Raw genomic sequence first — 20,292 nt, forward strand, 5'->3', positions numbered from 1 at the left:
AAGTTGCTCTAGTTTGACTCCATGACAGGTCAGTTTTTGCAGTGTGATGCAATTTCCTGTTTTAGCTATCCCAGTCCTTCCCCAAGTGTGGCAATACCTTCTCCCTTCCCCTCCCCTTGCCCCCTTTGCTAAGTCTTAACATTCCAGCAAGGGCGTCATCTGGTTGGTGAAGTTCAAAAGATGCCCCTCAGCCCTGGGGTCATTGGCCTAGCCAAGTGTCACTTGTCCCCTGAGCCTTCCCCCCTTCCTACCTGGGTGGTGCCATACCTGCCCCTTCCCTCCCCCCAAGCTTAAAAGGACACTGAGACCATGCAGTCAGGATTTCTGTGGAGCTGTTACCAAGATTCAGAGATCAGTGACCCTGGAATAAAACCCTGGATTAAACCCTCCGCAGAATCCGTCTCCTCTTCATCTTCACCTCGCCTAAAGCTTTTCCATCAGAGGTAATATCTGAATTCCTGCTTGCCTGGACTTGTCTAAGTGCCTAGCTGCAACATAGAGCCAGCCAAAAGGTGTCTCTGAGGTGAAACACCACAGCTGCTGCCTCTGGCCAAGCAGCAAGGCCCAGAAGAGCCCAGGCATGTTCCACCCGGTAATATTGGGATTATTTTCCAATGTCAGTTAAGAAAAACAACTACCAGACATATAAAACTGTAAAAGGTCAGGTGAGGGGACAGATCTGGAACCTGATCTTCACACAGGCCCCAAATTATAGGAGGACATCTACACCACAAAGCAGCTTGGCCTCCAGATTTCTAGCAAGTAATGTTGAGGAACTAAGAGAAGATGCAGCTCTTCAAAACTGAAAAAATACAACTGGTACCAGCAGTACAAAACAGAACCCACTTTTTAATTATGATTATTAACAAAGACATTTAACAGGATGGTATAAAGTCTACTTGATCTTCAGTTCAAGATCCTTAGGGCAGCCAGGAGGGCACACAGCAAGCTTACTACCTTGGACAGGAGGGCAGACTTTGGTCTCTTCAAGGATCCCCTTAGTAGAGTGCCATGGGATAGAGCCCTAGGGGGAAGAGGGGCCCAAAAGAGCTGAATGATATTCAAAGATTGTCTGCTTCAGGCTCAAGAGCAATGTATCCCAACAAAGTTCAGGAAAGAGTGCAGAACGCCAGAAGGCCTGCAGGGATGAACAAGGAGCTCCTGGATGAACAAACACAACCAGCTTACAGAGGGCGGAAGCAAGGACAGATAGCCTGGGAGGAATAGAGACAAATTGTCTGAACAGACAGGGATCTGGTTAGGAAAGCACTGGCAGAGGTAAATCTATTCAAGAGGATTAAGGGTAAAAAAATAAAACTCCTTTAGATACATTATTAATAAAAGAAAGAGTTGGAAAAATTTAGGTCCTCTCAGGAAAGATATGGGAGCCCTGGTTACCCAGGACATGTGAGAAGGCTGACAGATTCAGTGACTATTTTGCCTTGGTTTTTACCAGCAAGTGCTCCAGCCACGCTGCCCAATTTGCAGAATGTGAAAGCAGGAACTGGGGAAAAAAAAGAACCTCCCTCTGTATGAGAAGATCAAGCTCAAGATCATGTAAGGAACCTGAAGGCTCACAAGTCCATGGAACCTGGTAAGATACATCCATGGGGCCTGAGGCAACTGCCCAAGGAAGTGGCTAAGCTAATCCATCATATTTGAGAAGTTATGGCAGTATAGCAAAGTTTTGACTGACTGGAAAATGGGGAATATAATTCCCATATTAAAAAAAAGGAAATAAGGAAGCCCCAGGCAACTACAGGCTGGTCAGTCTCACCTTAGTGCCTGGCAAGATCATGGAACAGATTCTTCTTTAAACTACACTTAGGCAAATGGAAAATAAGGTGGTGATTGGTGACAGTCAGCACTGGCTTCACTGAAGGCAAATCACGCCTTACCAGTTTGCTGGCTTTCTATGATGGGCTTGTGCAGCAGTGGTGGATGAGAGAAGGGCAACAGACATCACTTACCTGGACTTGTGAAAAGCATTTGACACTGTCTTGCACAATATTCTTGACTCTAAACTGGAGAGATGTGGATTTAATGGATGGACCACTCAGTGGATAAAATATTGTCTGGATGGCCTCACTCAAAGAGCTGTGGTCAGCAGCTCAATGTCCAAGTGGAGAACAGTGATGAGTGATGTCCCTCAGGGGTCAGTATTGGGACTGATCCTTTTAAACATTTTTGTCAGTGACATTGACAGTGGGGTCAAGTGCACCCTCAGCAAGCTTGCCACCAATACCAAGATGGGTGGTGTGGTGTGGTAACAGACTGGAGTAAGGAGTGTCATCCAGAGGGAGCTTCACAGGCTTGAGAGGTGAACTTCATGTGGTTCAGTAGGGCCAAGTGCAAAGTCCTGCATGTGGGTTGGGGCAATCCCAAACACAAGTACAGACTGGGCAGAGGATGGATTGAGAGTAGCCCTGGGAAGAAGGACCTGGGTGAGTGGGTGGACAAGAAGCTCATTGTAACCCACCAATGTGTGCTTGCAGCACAGAGAGCCAAACGTGTCCTGGGCTGCATCAAAACCACTGTAGCCAGCAGGCCAAGGGAGGTGATTCTTTGAGAGCAAAATACATAGCTACATAAACTGAACAGTCTGGGGAGGTTGTTCTAACGAAGATCTGAGAGAGTTCTGTGTGCCATTTCTCTCCTGATGCTCAGCGTGAGTTTGGCCATCTATTCAGATGAAATTCTGAATGTAATTTACCTTGAAACCCTGGAAAGACATAATCATCCTAACCATATGGTAACTATCCCAAATTGAACACTTCTGTGCAAATAACAGCAACTATAGAGACTTGAAGACAAAACAAAAGGAGTATAGTGAAACTTTCTGAAGTCCCTACTAGTCTCAACAGGAATGTGTCTTGCAAAAGAAGGCTTTAATCAAACAGTTCCAGTTTTAACAATTTTGCTGCAAATGCTGTAAGGATAGTCAGGAGTACCCACAAGCAATACTTAGCAACAAAGATGCTGTAAAGCTCTGCAAGTTAAGGGTCTTGCTGAACATCACTCACAAGGGAGATGGCTTCCACTGCACCCCAACTGGGGAGTCCCCAGCAGCCAAACACAGGCCCTGTATGGGCTCAGCCAGAAGTATCCCATTTGCTGGGGACATGGACTGCCAGGCTCCAAGGTCCCAACAGAGACCAGCTCACAGACCAGGGTGAGATCAGCTCTGGGAGGGATGTGAAAAGCAGACTACTGCTTGCTTCAGTTTTATAAACAGACTTGCCCATATGGAGCTCCAAGACAAATCACAGCTTTTGGGTTTGATTTTAAAAGTCACACGTTTAAGCAGTAGAAATGCATGAAGAAGGAAGGATTACTGTATGAGCATGAAAGGTCTTAATGAACTAAGTGAGATTCATGTCCCACACATTGAAGCAAAAATTTCCAGCAACTGAAACTACCATTTCATGACAATCTTCCTCATCCAGCATAAGAAAGTTGTTGAGACTGGAGAGAGAAATATTGAAACTACTTCCTCTTATATCCAGCAATTTCTCTGCTTAGAAATCTATCATACCATCATGAACTTACAGAATTTAAAGTTCCACCAAAATTGTCCTAATATCATTGCTCCCAGAATCTGGGGCTTTCAAACCAAAATAATATGAACAGCGCACCTTTTCATTATTGGCAAGAAGTATTACTACAGTTTGTTTCCATGTCACAGTCTACATGGAAGCGGTATGTGGAATACGGTAAGAACATGCTAAGTGACAATAGACTCCAAATTTCTAACCTGGTGGTAGCAACACAGAAAAAAACAATGTAGGTGCTGCGTCTTTCAAAGTAGAGGTCTTCTTCAATACAGAATCAGCCCAGTATAAAAACCCATATTAATTAGAACTGGTGAACATACAGCCTGTTGGTCAAAACTGGCCTTCTCAGCTTTTATTCAGCAGTAATAATCTGAAATTATGTACACTAGCTTCTCAGGTAAATTTACTTTTGAAGTCAAGCATTAAAAACTGCAATGCTTTTCCAAAAATCTGGACTAGTCTACAAATAATCAGTTCTCCCTCAACAGACAAGAAAAAGATAGGATTTACATCTTCTCTAAGCTCTTATGATTTTTTCACTATGCCAGGTTTTTCACTGTGGCATGGGATATCCCCATGCCATAAACACTTATCTTTCCCTCCATAAGTGTTGCAGCTTAGCAAGAGGAATCAACAAAACAGAGCGTAACAGCTTAAAAGTGTTTTGGCCCCTATAAAGAGCAAAGCAACTACTTCTTTGAGACCTATATTAAAAAAAATAACAGAAAACCTGTGCAAGCTGGGAAGAACAGTGGTTTTACGCAACTAAAGTAGTTATGCCAGCAAACTCTAAATTAGACTTTTGTCAACAGGGACTACTTTGTTCAGAGAATCCATAGATATTACACTGACAATAGTAGCATAGGATAATCTCCTCTAGGGAGATTCTAGTCCTAGGAGAGAGCTTGACAGTAATGCTCCTTTTAGAGTTTCAGAACTACTTTTAAGGGTAAAGAATCTTGATCTATTTTCCCACGCTAGAAGGAAGAAATGAAGTAGCTGAACTAGTCTAAACCAGAAGGCAATAGACAAGCCAAGAGTCACTGTCATGGCTAAACAGGAAAACATACTTCAGTTAAAAAAAATTATCTATAATTTCAAATGAAACAATGATGTTTAGTCTTGAAACTGGGACATCTCCCAAATTTGCCCTAAACCAGGACAAACATATAAAACAGAGTTCAGAATCTGAAGCAAAATCCCCAATGTATAAGAAATTACACCAAATGCAACTTCAGGTGCAAAGCTAAAACACACCCATGGCTCTAAAGCAGTAATGGAAGTCTACTTGTGTTCTCCTAAAGGCTTCCATCACCAGTGACCTGCTCAATCAACCTAAACCAATTTTTCTCACAGTCTTCTACAATCCAGGTACTATCAAAATAAATATAGTTAACAAAAAAAGTGCTGCCACAAACCACATGACCTCACACAGTTTACTTGTTAAATTACAGGCATCACATCCTGACAAGTTTCACTCTTTTTTTGCTTATCCATTTTATTTATATGCCAAAATAGGTAGTTGCAGTAGTTGCCTTTATCCAAACACATGAAGGACAGAAACACTGCATACAAAACACTAGCTCAAGGTACTCAGTGTACAGGTATTGGGACAGAAGTTAATTTTCTTCACAGTAGCTGTAATAGGGCAGTATTTTAGATTTGTGATGAGAACCATATTAATAACACAGGGTTGCTTTACTTACTGCTGAGCTATACTTGCACAGCACCAAGGCCTTTTCTGCTTCTCACAATGCCCCACCAGTAAGCAGGCTGGTGATCTGAGAGCTGTAAGGGACAGAGCTGAAACAGCTGACCCCAATTGACCCAAGGGATATCCCCATGCCATATGAGATCACACTCAGCATATAAAGATGAGGGAAGGAGGATGAAGAGAGGAGCGTTTGGAGTGATGACATTTGTCTTCCCAAGTCATCATTATGTGTGATGGGGCCTTGCTTTCCTGGAGATGGCTCAACACCTGCCTGCCCGCGGGAAGTGGTGAATGAATTCCTTGTTCTGCTTTGCTTGCATGCACAGTTTTTGCTTTCACTATTGAACTGCCTTTATCTCACCCAATGACTTTTCTCATGTTTATATTTCTGATTCTCTCCCCCATTGCACTGGTAGAGAATGAGCAAGTGCCTGCATAGGGCTGAGGCGCCCACCAGGATCAAACCAAGCCAGAAAACGGCAGAATTAAGGTAACGTACAACCTTGATATATTTACCTTAAATAGAATAAAGACATGGGCTTAATTACACATCCCTACTACTTTGAAAGTTAGGAGGATAAGTGTTTTTTATTTAAGAAGTCTATCCACAATACCAGTTCTAAACGCTTTGGATATTCCTTTATAAGTTAGTTCTGTAAGGGGAACCAATGAAACTTACATCATCAAACACACAGTGGATTTAATGAAATTTACTTTGGATTTAATTAAATTTACTTATTTTGCTATATTAATAAATAACACAAGCACTTGAAGAACATTAGGAGAACAAGGAAATACACAACAGGAAACAGAGCATTTAATGAAATTATACAGAAGCGTCTTACCCTGCGAAATGCCATGTGACTGTGGTAGCCTTTACGCACCATGAGACAGGAACACTTACACTGGAGTTGAAATGGCCACAGGCAAAATTAATTCCTAATTTACAGGAAAAAAAATTCAGAACTTAAATCCTCTTTCACTAAGTTTAAATATAACCCAATATATCACATGCTGGCTATATCTTACAGGAATAACTATTGTCACCTCAGAAGTATATGTTTTAATTATGCTAAAACTGTTGCAATAGTTTACTGAGGCAAACAAAACAGTACCTTGGGTAATTAATATTTTTCTTTTGCCAAATAAGAAGCACAGCTGGCATATTGATAGGCCAATACTTGGGGATAGAACTGGCAGCATAGTCAGCAACACGTGACATTTCCTGTGCCAGAGAGGAGATCTCTGGAAGCTTCAATGTATTTATATAAACTGTTTTGGTCTTTATTGCTATTAGGTTTTACTGACGGATTTCCTCTCTGTGGACCAAAACAAGTGAATCACTATTTTCCCCTCCTCCTTTACACATGATATTTACAAAGAAAGCCTAGCTTTCACAGATGCCTCCCTTCCATGTGAGGAGGGGCAAAAGGGGAGAGCAGGGAGCAAACCTCAAAAGATTCAGCATTCATAGTTAAGAGTGGGTACAGAAGGCAAATAGCAAGGTAACAGCTGTGGCAAGCAGGTACAGAACAATCCAAAATATCTGCATGATTACAACATTGTTTAGATGAGTCTTAATGACTAATTAATTACTCAGGTCAAAATAGAATCCTCAGTCACCTTTCCAAACAGGGCAGAGTAGCACGTGACATATTCAGCCCCAGCAAAGCCAAGAACAAAGAGGAACTACTGCTGTAGTTACATGTCCCCAGTGTTTTCTTTGTGCTACCACTGCATTTACCTTACTGTCCCATAAGCTGACCTACAGAGAACAACTGGCAGAAAGCTAAAACTGTTTTTTCCTAATTCAGCCCCCAAACTTGCCTGCTGTAAGATCTGCTGAACAACAGTGCGAGAGAACAGCCAGGAAACTCCCAAGGGAGGGATATACAGGAGACTATCTTTTCTAGCAAGAGCTTGAAATTTGAAGTCTTCTTAAACGGCACTTAGGATGGATTTGCTTATCTGTGCAAATGTACCTTGGCTACTGGTCTCATCTACAAATCAGACCTCTAATCATATTCCCAAATAATGCTGTAACTAAAGTCTTAAACATCTTCACTTTCTTAGAAAGAAAGTATAATTTCACTGCTTAGCAATTTTTATAGCACTCAAGTCTGTAAGAATCAGAAGATAGAGAGTATCAGTGGCAGTATCAGTAATCAGTGGAAATGTATCATCTTGTCTCTAATTTCTGCGCCCCACCATCATTCCTGTCCACACACAGTGCCCAGCAGGTCAAATAGACAGCACACCTCAGATATGTGAACTGCACAGATGTCAGGTCACCCCCAGCACCTCATGACTACCCCACTCCATCTGCAACACTCTCCCCTTAAATACACCAACATCCTTTATCCCACCAAGCAAAGCAAGTTTTGAATAAATTAACAAATAGGGAAGTATTTTGAGCATTTTGAGTGTTGCTTAGAATACTGGTTTAATATACTGATTATTTTTGTAAAATTGTTCATCAAAAATACCTTGAAATGTTTAAATGTAGGATTCAAGCATTATTTCTATAATACATTTTGATCTGCCAGATATTGGTTTTTGATCTCAGCATTTTTATATTTCATGTTTATTTTCAGACATGTGCTTACATTGTATTGTTTCAGTTTGAAGATTATTTCCAATCAGGGAATCACAGCATGGATGAGGTTGGAAAGGACCACAGTGGGTGATCGAGTCCAACCTCCCTGCTCAATCCAGGAGTACATGGTACAGGATTGCATCCAGATGATTCTTTAATATCTCCAGTGACAGAGACTCCACAATAATTTATAGAATCCAGAATATCTAAACTGAACAGCAGAATGATGGAGGGAAAAAAGCTTAGCTTTGACAGTTCTTTTATCCTATAAATTTTCAGTCAGACTTTCCAAGCAGTCATGTTATTCTGAATAATAATTTGGAATATTGTATTCGAATGTACCAGGAGCATAAAGTAATCTTCTAACTTTTCCAGTTTGAAAGAAAGAAAAGAGAGTGATTAGTGGAAATCACTCTTAAAAAAACCCAAAACAAAAACAGAAAATAAAGAGCAGCAATATCAAACCTTGCCACTTGGTGGCAGCACACCAAAGAAAACCAAAACACTTGAGCAAGACCATAAAATTGCTTCCCAGCACATATTACTTTAATATCTCTCCTACAAGTGCCAGAATTCCTGGAAGGCTCTAGTCACTTCACATATTTTAAGGCAGGCACCTAAAATTTTAAGACCAGTGACTTCACATTCAAGAAGATACTAAAGGCTCAAAATTATAAGAGCTTTATTTCAGTCTTTTTGACATGTTTAGAGGTTCACCTACCTCCACCAAAATTGCCATAAGCATGCTAAATAGTATTACCAAACAGGTGCAAGGCTGAGCAAGCAAACAGAAGCAATACTTGAAAGCCAACAGTTCCTACAAACTGAACAAAATAGGGGACCCTGAGTCAGATGCACCATGGATTTGGATTTCATGCCACCAGAAAAGGCCTGACAGCACACCAGAAAACTCATTACAGTCCTACATCTCTTCCACCAGCTGAAACCCTTGCCAGCATCACACATGAAAGGCAACACCACACACAGTAAGTACCCAACAGTGCTATTGTAGTCAGTGACAATGAGCGAGAACTGATAGTCCTCACCCATTTAAATAATTGATGTTAAGCAAAGGTTAGATTTAATTAAATTAGTAATATTTAATAATAATTAAATAATTTAGCAAACGCTTTCAAGAAACATTTGAAACGACTACTACTGAAGCAGGGAAGAGATGCAATGAGAACACAAAGATCTGCTGACTTCTCCTCTGACTAGTGTTGTAGCAAAGGGTCGTTTATCAAAGGGCCAACAGGATGGTTATCTTTTCTCTCAAACTGGTCTTCTATACACAGATGTACAAAGACATACAAACTATACAGTGTCTTATTTCTGTAACCTCATGATAAACAGCTTTGTTTCACTAGAATTCTAAAATCTAAAATTTTGGTTTAGATTACTATTTGTAATCTACATGCCAAATTTACTGATGAGATTACCATATGCTATCCCATCATTAACACACAAGCTGCAATGACAGTTCTATTTTCTCTATATTAGATCTTTATTATTAGAACTACAAGATTTAAAACACAGTTATTTCTTAATAACAATCCCATACAAAAGCAACTAATGAAGTCTTTGTAGTACTGAGGGGTCTTTGTACCAAGCATAAGATGATATTATCCAAACAATTGATTTCTGGAACAAAGAATTTGAGCTTAAAAGAGCAGAGTACTCATAGGCAAGCTTCAGGGAGGTGCAGTCATCAGTTTAAGCCAAGCATTAGGAAGTAAGCATGACTTGTACCACAGAAGAGTGACTACAATAGTTAAAAATATTAAATTCAAGTGGAGAAGATAAGCTCTGCCTCCTTTCCCCCTACCTAACCAAACAGCCTAGTATACATGCAGTCTGGTAGGGCCCTTCAATTTTATCAGCTTCATTAAAACTCCACTTTCAGTGGGACACACATGAAACAACAGCCTAATCCAGCGTTGCAGCAAGGAGATAAAATGGAGACCAAGGGAGAGAGATGAAAGTGAACACAGAAAGCAAGAGAAACGCAGCAGTTTGCCATCAGAGGGAGCACGAGCTTTAAACAAGAGTGTTCAGTTTCTAGGTGGGAACAGACACACAGTTCTATGATTATGAACACCTACACAGCTTTAAGTGAGGGCTGGTCCTCCAAATTCTTATTGAGACACAGCATATATGTGAAAAAGCTGCAAGAAAACAAAGTTTTTGTTGAAAAACAAAGCTGCTGTACTATTTTTACAAGTAGAAAACAGGATACAATGGGATAATGAAAAACAACTTCAAAGTTCTGCCCATTTAAATTTCTAATATTTTTAAAAGTTAGGAAAATGTGCTCCTGATCCCTTTTTTTCAGTAAACTTACTGCCTTTAAAAGAAAAAAACCCAACATCCTATATCACAACATGGAACTAGTTTTTGGGCCTGACTTAAATGAAAAGGGAAACACTAAACAAGTAAGGCACAGAACTATTTATCAATTTTATCCCAAACTCTCAGCTCCACTTCAGTGCTGTTCAGCGCCAAATGTGCCTTCAACACACTGCATGCTCCTCAATATTACCTGTAAGAGCAGATCCTCAGCTGAGGCATGGAGAAAAGAGAGGTGAATGATTTCTGTGTAAAAAGAAATAATATTCCACTACTTCCAGGTTTCTAAGATTTCTTTTTTATCCCTGTTCCTAAAGAGAAAAGATAAACCATTCACCATATTCAAGACTGCCATACAAGGTCTAGACAACAATGAAGCACTATCAGACCCACTCTGTTTCAAAAAGGAAAATGTTTGCCCATTTATCCATGTCCCAAGTTCAGAATACACTAACTTCCCCATACACTAGGAAAATAGTTGTCTATATTCCAGAGGTACTGAAAAAGTAGCAGAGTAGGTCTACAGTACCTCAGTGTATTTTCTACATCCAAACAATGGAGCCATTAATTTGTTCATCTTCATTTTCCCCCATTGAAAAGTGGTCTCAGCAAAATCAGCAGAAGTCTGGCATCTTTTAAAAATAGTGTCAATTGCATTTTAGGTAGGGGAAACAAAAAAAGAGACTGCTTCCCTAATTTTAAAAGGAAGGTGAACGAAAATCTGATTGAACCATAGCAAAATAACTCTCCTTGGGGTGGTGAGAGGGAAACACTCTTTTTCACAGGAATCAAAAGCTGGAGGCACATACTTGGTGTTAAGTACGTTGCCTGCTTAGGACAAGTGTAAATGAGTCATACCATCTGTACTCACATTCAGATGATAGTCTGGCAAGATAGCAGGGATAACACAAAGCAATATGATGCTCTGCTCTTAATGCTATGGATGCAGTTAAGCTGGGAAATAGAGGGAGACAGCAGTTAGACTAAGAACTACCTGCTGTGACAGACACTGAACACCTTATTCTCTGAATTTAAAATTAGTTGTAGAATGCTACACAGAAATCAATAGTACAGAAGTACCTACAAACTCATATATAACAATACTGCAGAGGCTGATTAATGCTGTATTTCAGATGAATATTCCTATCTCACAGAATAATGCAGATAGGCTCAAAGTATAAATAGATTGGTGCAAGAAGTCATTGTGGAACATCAATAATTCAGAGGGAAGCTATTTAAGATAACCATTTGTTATAGAGACAAGACCAAATGCATTGACTAAGAAAAAAAAATAGCATGAAAACAACAGAATCAACACTGGCAAGCAGCCTCCTGAAGCAAGTTGTGCTGAGCAGAGTAAAAGCAATAACCACATTACAAAAACAAGGAGCTCACAAAGATGCAGTGTGAGACAGATCTCAGCAAAGGTGGGGGAACTCTCATCCAAAAAGATGACTCGTGGCAGCATCTGAGCCAGGGCAGACAAAGCCATCATCAGCGTCTGGAGCAACATGCCACAGAAAACTGCTATTCCCACAACAGCTGGGTGGGTGGGTGGGGACCCAAACTCATGGAAGTCATAACCAAGGCTTATCATGAAACAAATTATTAATACTGGAAAAATCTGCCAAGTTCAGGTGTCTTCAGTACTCTTTTAAAAAGTCCTGAAAAGTCAAACTATGTGGGAGGCTGAGCTTACCAACATTATTTTAGTTGTAATAAAAGCAATATATTTTAAAGTACAAAATTAAGCTTTACTTTGGATCTCAGGATATGTAATTTAACACATGCAGCACTGAACCCTCCATCTTTTACATCTGATGAGTGTCAGTGGTACCAAATGATGCTAAAGATTGTTTCAATGTAGCACAAACACAGAGTTTATTTATCATGGTTACATATAAACTAGAGTACGTACAGGAAGGACAACAAGTTCTTCCCAAGATATTCCTGAATATCTCGGGGGCTGGAAGGAGGAGAATAGACATCCATCTGCTGTTCCAAAATCCTTGCAATGATTTGTTAATATGTATACCAAGCTTTGAGCAGCATAAATGTACAAATAATTTAAAATGGTATCTCACTTTCTCCTTGTTTTCATGCCTTCATCTTTTAATTATGTGGGAAAACTGTTTACAATCTAAAAAAAAATCACTGATGTACTTATGTTGGTTTACTTACTTCATCCTCTAATTTTTTGTTGGTTAAAATCAGGCATATTATTTGAGAGCATTCTAGAGGTTATATTAACAGCAGTTACAACTCCCAGCAGGTTTAGCAGCAGCAGCAGATATTCACAGGGATGTCTGTCCCCAATAATCACAGTTCACAAGTAGGTACACTAACATAAAATCAATACCATTAACATACACATGCAGCTGTGAGCTGAGCTGATTTGAGGGGAAGGAGGAGGATTTGAGGGGGTAGGAGGATGCTATCCCTTACTGTTTCCTCAGTGACTACTATTTACCAAGGACAACCACGTGGAGGAGCTTCACAGGCAAACAAAGCAGTAATTCAAGCTGTTTCATTATGAATCAGCAGAACTGTCAGAGATCATGGCAAAAGTATTAGACCATTTTTAAATAAAAGTAAATTAAAAACCAGATTTAATAGTTCTCCTGATGTTGAGTCTGACTCTGTGATTTGCTATTCAGATAAAAGCTTTGAGCTTGAACAGTTCCCTGGCATAAAACAAGAGGTGAAATAAAGAACTGACAAGCCTGGAGATTTGTGAATCTATGAAGCATCCCAAATGACATAAGTGAAAACACGTGTTGATCCTCTGATGTTCACACCACTGTTAAAAATGAAAAATGATCAAAGGAGAAGAGGAGTAAGATCCTCTAACAAATCCAGAAACCTTTACCTAAATGTTATTTCAGCATGTGCACATGTATCATTTCAAACAATAACTATTTATACAAAAAGTCATATCAACATTGAAAATTCTTATGACATACACCTTAAAAAAAATCCACAAACAAAGTAGTGCAGCTACTGCACTCAGATGCAGCTGTGGCCTTCATTTTCACTTTTACAATTCCTTAAGCACTACAGAGACAACTTCAATTTAAAAATTTGGGAAGAAGTCAAAGCAAGCAGAAGATGAATTCTGATCAAACTTAACATCAAAAGGACAGATAGACAATAGCATTGCTCCTCAAGCTGAGGGAAGAAATCTTTACATTTCACACATCTTTTAGCAAGGTAATTATCTGGATAAAAACGAGGTGGTGTGCTATGAGTCACAGCAGTTCATACATAAATCAACCCATTAAGAAACTTCACAACCAGGACAGACTTCTTTGGAACTTACAGCTACTCTTCAAAAACACTGTACATAAGACCAGAAAAGAGTAATGCTTTCTAATTTGAACAGATGCCTGTCACATTCAAAGAAAAATACAAATCAAGAAGTGATGTTCATAGACATTTATATCAGAAGAAAGCACAGGTTTGGAGCTATTTGAGTCTATGTTTGTCCATAGCAGGTTACCTCTCAAAGCCTACAGTCTGTCTTCACAGGAACCTCAGTGCTTAAAACACACAGGAGGACTGAAGAGTTAAAACCCTCATATTATGGTTGTGGAACAGAGACTTTCTAGTATACAACAATGACATATTTCAGAACATCCATGGGAAGACAGCAGTTAAAAATGGATATTGGGTAGAGGAAGGAAAGAATTGCATACTTTAGGTATCTGTCAAGGCACAAAGATTAGACTTGATCAATAGTATTTATAGAATAGCAGGGTGGAAGTTTGTGAGGTCATCTTTTACCAGCACACCACCTTTAGGAAATTGTTTCTTGATTCATGGGTTTTAATCATTGCTATTTAATTTTCATGTGTCTGAATTTTAACATTTCCACTCTACTGAATACAAGGGTAGGAAAACCAGGAAGAAGTGCTAGGAGTATTTTAGATAATACACATCAGACAGAATGATAAAACCTAAATACTGTTTCAAACAAAAAAGTATGCATTTGCAAAATTAAGTCACAGGCATAAAAAAAAAGAATGTCTACTGGAAACATTCAACTCATGAACTAACAACAACAAGCTACCATAAATAAAAGCTTCCTTGGGGTTGTTTCTCCCTCCCTGAAAGGAAAATAGTACCTTTAAAAAGAATATTTTTAGATTAATTTTTGAAAGCAAAAATAGAAGTACATCCAAATGGCCTCACTGGATCTTTAATGAGGAAGTGCCATAATACACTGGGAATAACAGTGCATGCAGTCATTTCTCTATTCCCAGGGCTAGCAATGCAAACAGCAATTGTCTTCTTAATCCTATTGACTGGGCCTTTAAAAAAAAAATTGGAAAACATAACAAAATATATGGAATAAGCAGCTCTTGGAACAGATTTAAGAGTCTGCAATTTCATATAAACACTAGCACACATGGGATAGTGTTGTCTTATCAGCCTTGAGGCTATTGTAACAGGACAAAAACATGTTTTTAAAATGGGAGAGTCAGAATTTACTTGGAATAGAGGCATTCCACATAGGTGTGTCAGAACAAAGCTTTGAGATTTTAACACTGCTAAATGATACACAGCTCTCATTCCCCAAAATGCAAAACGGTAAAAGATAACCGGCCAGTAGACTCAGACACATTTTCACATATGGATGTAGCAGCACTTCACTTTACAAGAGGAGTAAATCAGTGAACTGCAAGAAAATATTTGAGTGAAAAATGAGATCCACATTTTCTAGTTCACTGTAATTCCACAGGAAACACAGAGGGTACTACCACACACTTTAGGACTTTCTTATTCGATGGGAAAATCCAGTTGCTTGGAGAGGACACATGGCCAAACATCTCCTTTATGTGCACTCTGTCAATTGCTTAAAGCTTAAATCATGACTGTCACTTCCACATAACTGAATGAGGCAAACTAGCATTCTTACCTGCCAGGCACAAGTGCCACAGCAGACTCCACTACATCAATACAGCCTGCAAAGGGAAGAAAATCAGATACCTCTGACTGCTAGAAGTCAGTCACCTTCTCTATCTGACTTGAGGACTGCTGTACATAAGAGCACAATTTTGAAGTTCAGCAAGATCTGGCCATTACAGGAAAAAAAAAGGGTAAATTAAAAAAAATATTACATTTCAGTTTGTGGAACACATCAAGGGATGAGAAAAAAGGTTAACTGTTATAGCTAAGTCCACTTGCATGGTGGACATAGACATTCTTAGGAAAATGAATCCCAACCAAGTCATGCCATCAATCTAAAGCAGACCACACAAACCAAACTAAGACCTTACTCAGTTGAAGTGCCATTACACTGGCTAAATAGAATTCATTTCCAAAGTACGTTTGCCTACCTACAATTATCTAGGTGCAATGCTCTTAAACACAAATAAAACAAGTCAGATTTTTTCTTGACAGATAGGAACCCAAGAATTGTGCCACATGAAAATTTCAAGTTTTTCACTTCTTAAGGGTGAAGATAGGGGCCAGATGGGAAAAGATTGTGAGAACACATCTCCTCTTATGAGAAGAGACTGTGGGAGCTGCACCTCTCAGGTTAGAGAAGACAGAGAGGGGATCTCATCAATGCTTATAAATATCCTAAAGGTGGATGCCAAGAGGATGGTGCCAGAATCTTTTCAGTGGTGCCCAGTGACAGGAGAAGGAACAGTGTCCATAAACCAACCACAAGAAGTTCCACCTTAACACAATGAGCAGCTTATTTTCATTGAGGTGACAGAGTGCTGGAACAGGCTGCCCAAAGAGGTCGTGGAGCCTCCCTCTCCAGAGATGTTTAAAACCCACCTGAGCGTGTTTCTGTCACCTGCTCTGTGTGACCCTGCCTTGGGAGGGGTTGGACTGGTATCTCCAGAGGTCATTTCCAACCCTGGTGATGAAGACAACCTTCCAAACAGAGAACAAAATGATATGCACTAAACAGGGTGTAATCCAGCACACCGAAACCAGCCACAAAAGAAACCCCCTATAAAATGATTCTCTCCACAATAGCAATGCAATGTTGCAGCAACATCTGTCAGTCCTGACTGCTTAAATCCCTCCCTAGGGAGAAGAAAAGCAAGCTACTACTAAATAAGATCACCAGGTGTAACACTCTTCAGAACAGACGGCTGATTGCTTTACTAACCCTTTTTCAACTAATCTCTACCTGTGTTCAGAAGAAGGGCAGATCTTGGCAAATCAAAGTGAGCTGTGTACTATTTTTGCTTTTTGGATGCACTTAAATAGCACATGATAACCTTTACACTGCATTAATTACTTTATTGCACTAATTACATTACTTTTATTACTTTTGCTATACTTTCTAATTTGTGATTTTATCAGAGCAGCTAACAAAGACAGAAATTAAAAAAAATTTTAAAGTTGTTTCAATTACATGTGCCACTAATTAAAATCTTCCAAAAATATCTTGAGTTAAGTAGTCCACAGTATTTCCTTCATACAACAACAGTTAATGAGCTGAATCAATGACGTGGGGGTGGCCACAAAGTCTGTCAAAATTTTAGAATTAGCACAGTTCTGTCAGACCTCACTTCATAGGGGAAGCTTTTCTTTTTCCCAGCTTCTTCTGATTTTCAACACTGAACAGACCAATTAAGAGGGGTGATTGTAAAGAAAATACCATTTGTTCCAGAAGAGGCTACTGTCTAATGCTGCTTTCAAACAGTGAGCTTTCACAAACCCGTTCCAAGTGCTTAGCTCATGACTTCCGTTCATGAAGCAGTTTGAATTCAATCCTCTGGCAAGAAATATATACTACTTAAGTGTTATTTTTTATAATTCTTTGAAAGCAAGTAGATGCTACACTTAAATCTTAGCAAGTTATAGTCATATCTTTTCTTAATGTAACTTTTAAATTAAAAATTTCCCTGTCCTGTTCTCTACGTACTCAAGCTCAAACATTCCCTCGAAATTCCCACAATCCATGCCAATAAACCACACTGAAAATAGATTAACCTTTTGTCTAGTCTTATCACTGAGAACCTTTGTACAACATAATACAAAAAGCACAACAAAAAGTACTCTGTATCTTCTATAAACAAGGAACATAAAGTACAGAATAACAAGAAATTTGCCATAAATGTAATTTAATTTGCAGCACTGACTCTGATTTTTAAACACTAATAGCCACATAAAACAGGTATTCTCAAAACTTTGCATACTTTTAGTAATTTGGTTTATTTCAGCATAGCAAAGAAGATACTGCTATCCTCTCATATTCTGTCCTCTTAACAAGAAAATCTATAATCTGATACTTAGGTAAGCTGTTTTAAATATCAAACTATGTTTCCTATTAACACTGTGCAAAATAGTTCTTTATTTAATGTTTGTCATTCTCATTCCCTCTCCCACCCTTCCTGTGTTCATTTGTTTATGTTTTACATTTTTATGTCACCCATCTAGGTTTTGACCCCTGCTAGAAGCAGCCCACAGCAGAGACAGCTGACCTACTCAGAAAGCAGCCCTTGAACAACTCCCTATGACTTTTAGGCTAAAATTTTAAACAAAATTTAAATGGTGCTGATGACCAGCTTCAAGAACCACCCTGAAGTAGGAGCTGTAACCTAAGTCCTTAAAAGCATACAGGTGATATGTTTTGTTTGGAAACAAAACATAAAGGCAACTGTTTGTTTGGAAACTGTTAAGATCAATTTTATTATACCCTAATATACTGATAATTATTCTCAGTGCATTCTTACAGTCAAAAGACATGCCCAGTTTGTTTTTTCTTTTAAAGCAAGCTTTGTAGTTTTACCATTGCCTATTCCAGAAAATAAAACCAGTCAGATGAATGGCCTCATCCCCGGCCTGCTGAATTAAATGTTATTGCAGCACAATCAAACCAAGAAACAGAATAAAGTAAGGAACAGTCCATCTTGATAGATAAGGTTTTCATTAATGGCAATTCAAAATGTTATCTCCCCTAGCTGCTGATAAAAATATTTGCACAACCAGTGTGTTTATGTTGTGGTATTCATACAACTATACGAGGCGATGTGTGGAATAATAAACACTAACTACTATTTTCTGTTTCCATTTCCTGTTGAGCTGAGATGAAAATTTTTCTTCTATTCCAGAAGACTGCAGTTTACTCTTAGACTGACATGCTTTGTTAATTACTATTTGTAGAGTTTATTTCAACTTAGGCATTTTTCTATGAGCATGTTTTCATACTAGATATTTCCCTACCCCAAGCACATATCTCTGTGCAGGGAGATAGAGGGATCACCAGTCACAACAGACATGACTCCAGGCCATCACTGGATGGTGTCCAAGAATGAAAGCTGCACACATAAGAGGCACAAATGTTGAAGGGCCCTCTATCCATACATGTTTCTGTGAGAAAAAAAAAAAAGGCTGCAGCAAGTTCAGAATACTTTTGGCATATGGTTTTCTGGTAACTTGACTACCCAAACATGGTCTTGTACTTTCACTATAACCTCTTGAGAAGAGATGGAAGGCAAGAGAAAGTCATTTTGGTGTCATTTTCAGAGCTCCAGTTGTAAAACTGATGGGTAGAGCATGTGATCACCCTGAGGGGGAAAAAGCAACTTTAAAAAATGCTGCAGGAAAACTGACACACTGTTGTCAGACCAGAGATGGGGAAAAGCTAGGTGCTGACAGGCAATGCATGTGGTAAACAAGGATGTTACAGTGGAACTTTTCTTCTTTTGGAGTTTTCAGTCAATATAAGTCAACATGGTGTGTTATAAATAGAAGCAGACTTCTGCAGAGCCTAGGTTCTTTCACAGTTAAAGAAGAATTCACAACCACACTCAAAGCCCAGGACAATCAAGAACCAGACATGAAAATCAAGCCTGTTGTTGAGTTTCCAAACACATTCTAAGAAGTTTAAGACCAACAGCATCAAAGTTACTCAGAGAGAAAGGTCCAAGGCAGACCGCACTCAAGTTTCTCCACTCACCTCCAGCCCCCAAACCAAGGGACACTTACACATCATCTGTGATTACAGGACATCTGACACAAAGACAGACATTAGAGTAAGTTTATATGATCCAAAACACTCATTTGTACTTCCTGCTTTGGAAAACTTCCAAGAACAACTTCATAGTCCTATGCTAACCTAAATAATTTGCCTCTCCCCTCCCTTTTCACCCCTTTGCAGAAGAATGAAAGACTGCTTAAGCTCAGCTACCACCTAATATCAAACCATGGCCTTAGGCAGTAGATTAGAAGCCAGTGAGTTTCAACCATTATTGTTAGAAACCTTGCAAATGAAAACAAAAAAACTGAAAAAACAACTCAAGGAGAAGTACATCATTAAACTCCAGCCTAAAATTACAGAACTCTAATCTTTCATAAAAATTTACCTACTCTGCTGGCTTAAAAGAACAGGGTTGATCCAGGCATGTACTCCATTTCTCACACACACAGTCCTACCCTACACCAGAAATATATTTGCATTCAGTAGTTCATGTATCTGTATTTCCTTCTCCTATCTGTCAGCTGAAAATGTTGGCATTCACTGTGGTAGATAATTTCCAAGTCATATAATTAGCATAGTTTTGGCTGTTAATTAACCTCTTAAAAGAAAAACAGAATTACAAGAAAAACATATCCTAATGTTTCTGTCAGTTTTTAACCTTGCTTGTTACAGGTCATTTTCATTGCTTCTTATCTAGTGAAAAAATCAAGACAGTGCAAATATACAACAAGGAATTGCACCTTACTTCTGCAGCCATGCTACACAGTGAAAAGTAAGAACTTGGCATTCTGAACAGGCATCCTGTGACAACACAGCTCTTCCCAAGCAGGCAACATATCACTGCACTCCACACAAGAGCAGGTCACGAAACCTTGAGGTCAAATGATGTCATTCCAACAATTCCCCCTCTTTTCTTCAATTATCCATCCTACTTTTACAGGTTACTTTTCCCAAAAAACAAGGTGTGTGTCAGGCATCATAAAAGGAGCTCTAGTGGGTAGGACAGTCATATATGTATGACTATATATACATATAAAACAAACATACATATGAAAACAAACACCAGGGATTTTTTGGACACATCTAAAACACCTGTATGTCAGTAGAGATAATAAGGGTTGCCACAATGTGG

The 20,292-nt window shown here is 39.2% G+C and overlaps 1 protein-coding gene across 2 annotated transcripts in view; it reads right to left on the bottom strand.

The window, feature by feature from the left end:
* ANKRD28 (ankyrin repeat domain 28) overlaps positions 1–20,292 on the bottom strand; it is a 119,921-nt gene that overhangs the window by 89,651 nt on the left and 9,978 nt on the right. The window contains exon 2 of one of the 2 annotated variants that reach the window (XM_030943540.1): positions 6,114–6,207. The exons of the other annotated variant lie outside the window; for it this stretch is intronic. Coding sequence (XP_030799400.1) covers positions 6,114–6,155 — 42 coding nt within the window. The 5' untranslated portion in view covers positions 6,156–6,207. The remainder of the gene's footprint in view (positions 1–6,113; positions 6,208–20,292) is intronic. 2 annotated transcript variants of the gene reach the window in all.

The sequence above is a fragment of the Camarhynchus parvulus genome, chromosome 2 (genome assembly GCF_901933205.1).
Source record: "Camarhynchus parvulus chromosome 2, STF_HiC, whole genome shotgun sequence".
Lineage (NCBI taxonomy): Eukaryota > Metazoa > Chordata > Aves > Passeriformes > Thraupidae > Camarhynchus > Camarhynchus parvulus.